Source organism: Gracilinanus agilis, chromosome 5 (assembly GCF_016433145.1).
Source record: "Gracilinanus agilis isolate LMUSP501 chromosome 5, AgileGrace, whole genome shotgun sequence".
NCBI lineage: Eukaryota > Metazoa > Chordata > Mammalia > Didelphimorphia > Didelphidae > Gracilinanus > Gracilinanus agilis.
In genome coordinates this window covers 215,907,427-215,914,182 of record NC_058134.1, presented here as the reverse complement: position 1 = coordinate 215,914,182, position 6,756 = coordinate 215,907,427, and the positions used below count along the sequence as shown (strand labels likewise).

At 48.7% G+C, this 6,756-nt stretch overlaps 1 protein-coding gene across 1 annotated transcript; it reads right to left on the bottom strand.

Annotated features, from left to right (window-relative positions):
- Window positions 1-1,421: 1,421 nt before the first annotated feature.
- Window positions 1,422-3,591, bottom strand: DNAL4 (dynein axonemal light chain 4). The gene is made up of 3 exons (XM_044679315.1): window positions 3,494-3,591; window positions 2,890-2,973; window positions 1,422-1,608 (listed from the first exon to the last, which is right to left on the bottom strand). Exons 1-3 carry the CDS (start codon window positions 3,557-3,559, stop codon window positions 1,444-1,446), a joined length of 315 nt encoding a protein of 104 aa, XP_044535250.1. The 5' UTR covers window positions 3,560-3,591; the 3' UTR covers window positions 1,422-1,443.
- Between the last annotated feature and the right edge of the window lie 3,165 nt (window positions 3,592-6,756).

Here is a 6,756-nt window from a genome sequence, read left to right as displayed (position 1 = left end):
GAGTCGGTGTCACATGTGACAAAAGAGGGAGAGAACATGGAGGGGATCAGGGATCTGAGATGGACCAGGGCAGCATTCACAGAAATGGGGCAGGAGGAGATGCAGGGATATTTCAGGGACTGTCTCAGATGCTCCTATTTCTGCCATGGAAGAAGGCTCAGATGCCCAAGACCAAAGCTTTGCTATCCCCTGCAGCCCACTCTTCCCTTGAGATACCGCAGCGTGGGAGAAGTTATTCTGGTTGGAGATGACCCTGGGTTACAGGATAATGGTCTCTGCCCAGACGCCTCAGCTAGCTGAAGGATCGTCTTGGGCCCATCACGTTTATAACATACCTCACTCAGCTTCAGGGGCATAGAGATTAGAATCTGTTTCTGGTAACTTTAATTGTAAAAACCAAAAACATTCATATAAATAAAACGGTTGTGTAAAATACATTTAGGTTTCTCTTTCTACTAAATCCCCTCTCCAACCCACACTCAAAAAAATCACATAGAAAACCCAAGACAGAGAAATAAGTAGTACAAATATACAGGGTCCCTGATGACTAAGTAACTAGCAGCCTTGGGGGCCCCTGGGGAAGCAGGTCTTGTAAGGGAGGGCGATCTAGGCCGCTCACCTAGCACTAAACCTGGCACCCCCTCCAAGCAGGCCCTGTGATGACTTGGGAGGTTTTCCAGCCCTCTTGCCAGTGGCTACAGAGGTGTAAAAAAGCGGAACTGGCTTCCTGGCAGGAGATGAGAAGAGGAGGAGAAAGGCTGGAAAGTTGGGGAGGCTGCTTCTGCCACCAGTCTATTTAAGATGCAGTGGGTAAGTAAACTCTGAGGTCAAGTGGGGAGTTCCTGCTATTTCCCCACTTCTTGGGAGGCCAAAAGGAAGGTAATCATTTGTCCCCTTCCCCCCAGAGGAGAGATTCAGTTTTTTGGCCAACTGAATATGGCCACTCAAGATGAGGGGAAGAGCTCCTTCCTTGTGGTGCCAGTAGACAGGGGTGGCCCAAGGGCCACTGCTTGGAGGGACTTTGTGGAACCTCTTGAAAGGCTATGGGAAGAGAAGCTCTGAGGGGCCAAGGGCAGCACGGGGCCCTCCTCCCTTTCCAACTTGCTAAGGGTCCAATCTGGGGGATCTTTCCAAGAGGAAAGTCTCCCCTCATCCACCTGCCCCAGAGCCCGCTGCCCCCTGATATCCCAACTCTTGGAGTGAGACGGTAGGAAAACCGGGGTCAGACATTTAAACACACATGCACACAGGTGCCTGGGCAAGTGCGCACACGCACACACACACACACACATACACACACACACGCACACATGATGTACACACATAAAAAAGAAAAGACCCCACATTTCCCTTCCAAAGCCAGGGCCTGCCTGAGGCTGCCCCACCCCTGGTGAAAGCTGGAGGGATGGGGAGGGGGGTACAGGGGGCAGGGGGGGGCCTGTGTCAGGAGCATTTCCAGACACACACGGCCAGGGTGCCCCCAAAGTATAGGTACAGCAGATTCTTCACCTCGTGGGTAATCTCAAAGCCGAAGCCTTCACCAATCACCACGTGCCAGGATGAACCAAACTTCTTGTCCATGGTCTCCTTGATCATCTTGGCAGCACTCTGCAAAAGACAAGGCCAGGGTCAGGGGCTGGCACACTTGGGGAGCAGGTGGGCCAGCGGGACAGCACGGGTGGCCCCGAGATACAGTTCACAGTTTCTTCGGTGGAGTGACAGGGGGCAGGGTATCTGCATCAGAACCATGTATCATCAGGAGAACTCCTATTTCTAGCTTGATTTTGAAGTTACAAAGTACCTTCCTTTAAAACTGGTGATATTTGGGCAACTGAGTGGCTTGGCGGATACAACCAGGCCTAGAGGCAGGTAATCCTGGGTTCAAATTTGACCTCAGACACTTCCTATCTGTGTGACACTGGACAAGTCATTTAACTCCTACTCCCTAGCCCTTACCACTCTTCTGTCTTGGAAACAATACTCAGTATCAATTCCAAGATGGAAGGTAAGGGTTTAAAAACAAAAAACTGGTGATATCACTGGAACAAATATTCTTATCACCATTTTACAGATGAGGAAAGGGAGATTCAGACAAGTGGAGAAGCTGTGCCTCTAGTCTCAGTGGGTCTGACTTGAAGTCCAGCATTCCTTCCCCTGAGGCCCAGCACTCAGGGGTATGCTGTTGGTGGGAGTCAGTATGACAGACTGTTTGACCTTTGGAGTCAGGAGTCCTGGGCTGGAATGTCTCCTCTGAGGCTGTGGAGTCAGTCCCTGAACCTTTCTGAAGTTTGGTATGCTCATGTGTCCAATGGGGGCTGGCATGTACCAACGACCCTGCCTGGGTTGTCCCAGGGTGTGTTATAGCCCTTCTCTTGCATGGAAATACCTATTATCATGCTGATGCTAGGGAGCTCTTGCCAGAGGCAGGGGACCATACCTGTCCTGTGGATTGCTGGTCAGGCCCAGACTGTTCCAACCCTATGTTCCTAGAGGGCCTCAGCAGGACCCTGTATGTACATGGACAGGGCTGGTTCTCCCTGGGACCTTTCTTTTCATAGCAGCCACCCACCCTGGGGCTTGGGACCCTGCTCCCCAAATGTTCTCTAGGGCTGGGCCAGGGACAAAGGAGCCACAATCACTATCCCCCACTAGGGCTGGCATTGCAAAGTCTTTGCTGACATGGCCTGAACTTCTCTAAGAAAAGCCTGAATCCCAAAAGCCCTCTTAGCAAGAGCCCAGGTCACAATCAGAGCCTCTCTCCCTTCCTGTGTCAAACTTCCCTGGAACTGGCTGCTTCTGCCACAGGCCAGGCAAGGTCAGGGTCCCTGTCTGCACTCGATTACAGGGCGACTGCTTCATCTGTGGCTATAACTGAGGGCCCACAGGTACCTCGTTGTTGTTGGAGTATTTCTCACAGGCGGTGACACATAACTCCATGGTCTCCACTCTCATCTCCTCTGGCATGTCTGAGTGCTGGGAGAGAAAGCAAGGACAAACAGAGAAGGCTCAGCACAAGATAATGCTACCTTCTGCCAGGTAGCCAAGGCCCAACAACTGTTATTGAACTCAAGAAGAAGGTTGGTTTATCAGCAAATCTGAGCACTATAGGGGAGAGAAGGCCCCACAGTTTGTGTACAGAGATGATGCAGGTGTCCCTGGATCAGTATGGCATGAGAAAGGCTAAGCACTGCCATGGTGGGGAAGCTGAGGCACAGAGGGGTTTCCTGACTTGCCGAGGGTCACAGCCAGCAGAGCCAGGACCCAACCCAAGCAAGCCCAGGGCTCTTCACATTCTAATCAGCCCAGAAGTTAGAGAGCACACCAGCATCTCACATGACCTCAGTGAACATCTGAATCATGTACCAGAGCTGAAGGAAGACACTTTGAGCTCTGAGAGGATCCCTGGAGACTAAGAGAGGAGGTCCTGGAAGGTTGTTTCCAAAAGTCCCTTCTCCAAGGCAGAGTTCCTTTCTCATTCCCTACCAGAACTTACTCTGATCAGAGGGAAGGTTTGTAGTCTCTTATAATCTGCATCGTCTTTCTTCCCTTCTTCTCCCATGATCTTTCCACTGTGAGCAGCTGAGGAAAGAGGAGCACTCCTGAGGAGGTGCTAATGGTAGCAATTAGGGAGAGCCAGGAAGGCCAAGGAGGCAGGCCCAGATGTCTCAGTGATGGGAGAAAATGCTCCCCCACAGGGGATGTTGCTGAAAACAGGAAAAACCAGAACAAGGAAAGTTGATTTTAAAACCACAAATTAGAAAGGTCACAGAAACTATCTGATCCCCCCCTCCCCACACCTCCGTTTTAACGCCTCCACTGTCCCTTCCCAAATGGCCAACTTGTCTGCAGATTGGAGGATGAGTCAACATGAGATGCTGAGACCTCGGGAAGAACATACTGATATGATTGCTGTGAGCCCACGCTCTCACGAGGGAGACAGAGCCTGATCGCATGCCAACAATACTCTAAGCTCAGTCTAGGTGACGATATTAGACGATTCATCAAGTAACAAACAAGTATGGGCCAACAGCCTACAGTGTGCCGGGCACCATGACTCTTCTTGTGAGTAAAGAAGAGCAGCAGCCGAGCAGGCTCTTCCCACCTCTACTGCTTCCCTCTGAGTAATGGGAAGGCTGAGGCCCAACTAGCTCATTGGCAAACACTTCAGAGTGCCTTCGAAGAGTTCTTTACCCTCTAGTCTAATTGGACAAAAAGGACAGAAGTATGGGCTGTAGGCCTGGCTCCACAGTGTGATTCTAGCTTCACCCTGCTCCCTTACCCCCTCTGCTCCTTTATTAGTAAGGTAGGGATAATAATACCTTAAGATGAGGGTGAAATGAAGTAATGTATGTGAAAAGATTTCACCAACTTTAAGGCACTACATACATGGAATACTGGCAGGCAAGAGACCCGAGTTCTACTTCTGGCCCTGCCACTGATCCAACTGGGAGGCCTTGGGAAAGTCACTTCTGGGCCTCATTTTTCTCATCTGAAAAGAGAGGGAGCTTGACTAGATGCCTCTACATAATCCCATGGTCAGGAGTGGCAGCAGCAGCAATAGTATTTATTGAAATGTCTGATAATGAATGGTACATTCAACATTTCTTTGAGCAGAATGGCCTGTGTCTTCTCTATCTTCGTTAGAAATACTTCCAATAATTTGGCAGATTCTTTTCCATAAATTCACTGGTATTGCTCTTAGGTGTTTTACAGTAACAAATCCTGGTAAACTGACATATACATGGAATTTTATGATTACAAAGAAATTGATGTTCCAGGCCTTAAAAAAAGTCTTCTCTTCCTATCCCATCCAGCTACTCTCCAGCCCATCTCTGTCCTCACCTTCATTGCTACACTCCTTAAAAAGGTTATCCATATTGGGTGCTTCCATTTCCTCACCCCTCATGCTCCAATGTTTCTCCACCTGGTATTCTCCCCCAATACTGCACTGAAGCCCCTCCCTCTCCCAAAGGTTACCAGTGATTTCCCCATCAGCAGATCCAATGGCCCTTTTCAGGCTCTATCTTCCTTGGTTTCTGCAGAATTGCTAAACCGCCCCCTGCTACTAAATGCCCTCTCCTCTGATTCATTCATTCACATTCAACATTGATTGAGCACTTACTCTTTGTCAGGTTCTCCTTCTCTAAGTGCTTCTTTTCCCCATCCTTGGCTCACCGCTTCCCTTCTCCCCTTCCTAGGCCCTCTTTTCTCTATACTCTCCTCTGGCAAATGCTCTCTTGGCTTCAGGGACCACCATTATATACATGATCTCTCAAATTCTATCTGCAGCCTTTCTAAGCTCTAGACCTAAACTCCTGCCTAAACTCTATCTGTAGATCAGCTGACCAAAGAGCACTTCAGACACAGTCATCTGTCCACCATTTCTGCCTGAGGCACAGCTATCTGCTGTCACATCCACACTTGAAACCTGAGTGTTCTCTTTCTCTCACCTTACCCAGACAGGCCTGTCAATTTTTCCTGCACATGTTTCTGGCATCGGCCCTCTCTACTCTATTCCCAATTCCAACTTTCACCCAGCTGGCCCAAAGCAGCAGCTAAGGGCTCTCTCTGCTTCTAGGCTTTTCCTCCAATGCAGCTTTAGTTACAGCTTTGATACTAATCTTTCCTAATCATGATTCTTGTCACATCATTCTGTTCCAATGGCTTTCTGCTGCTTCCTGAATAAGGCTCAAGGTCCTTCATTCAGCATTCCAAGATCTTTGGAGATCTGTCCACCTAACTCCCCTCCATGCACTATGATCCAGGCAAGCTTTGTGTCCTAGGACATCACCTATATTTTCCTACTTTGGAGGTTTTGTTCTGGTCCCCATAATTTTCAGATCTACCCTTCTCCTCTTTATCTGCTGAAATAAAAAAAACCATCATGAAGTGTTCTTTAATCCTGCATCAAAATCAGTCTTTCCTCTGAGACCTTATATGATCTTATGTGTTGGATTGGATGGTGGCTACGTATCCCTCAAGTCAGGAGGACTCCAGGTTCAGACCCAACTTCAGACATTTAGCCACTATGTGGTTCTGGGTAGGTTAATTAATCTCTGTGTTTCTGTTTCTTTAGCTATAAAATGATGAAGTTGAACCTGGTGGACTCTATGGTTCCCTTCCAATTCCAGGATCTGGGGAGCTAATGATTTTTCCAGTTTGGGTATCCCTTCCATCATGCAAGCTACAATCCCTCTGCAACTTGGCAGATATTCCTTGAAACCTGTCCAGTTCGTGTCAGAGTTTGTATTCTGGGAGTATCCCCAGTACCATCAGTCAGAGGTCTCTGGGGGTAGGGCAGGATTGTTAAGTATCCTTTGTCTATCCTGACTAGATTGATAGCCTAGCTAAATCATAGTCCTCCAGACAGGAGGCCTTTGATAGAGATCTTCTGCTCTGAGGCCCAGCCCTTCTGATTATCTACTGACTCTCCAGTTCCAGGGGCCCAAGCCCTTCTACTTCACTCCTTCTAGCCTCATCTTCTGGGTTCTTCTATCTACTCCACTCCTTCCTTTCCTGTCCCCCCTCTCTTCTTTACAAACCTCCTTTAGGGGCTGTTTTCCCTCATTAGAATATAAGCTTCTTGAGGCCAGGAACTCTCTGTCTTGTTTATTTGAATTTGTATCCCAAGTACTTTGCACTTAGTAAGTTTGTTTCTCTCTCTCCCTCTCTCTCCCTCTCTCTCTCTCTCTCTCTCTCTCTCTCTCTCTCTCTCTCTCTCTCTCTCTCTCTCTCTCTCTCTTTCCCTCTCCCTCT

What these genes read in the sequence shown, in the direction of transcription:
- DNAL4 (XM_044679315.1), bottom strand. Translation starts at nt 3,559, where the DNA reads ATGGGAGAAGAAGGGAAGAAAGACGATGCAGATTATAAGAGACTACAA. An exon ending in AAACCTTCCCTCTGATCAGA is followed by an intron (nt 2,974 to 3,493) that starts GTAAGTTCTGGT and finishes TTTCTCTCCCAG; the next exon opens with CACTCAGACATGCCAGAGGA. An exon ending in AATACTCCAACAACAACGAG is followed by an intron (nt 1,609 to 2,889) that starts GTACCTGTGGGC and finishes TGTCTTTTGCAG; the next exon opens with AGTGCTGCCAAGATGATCAA.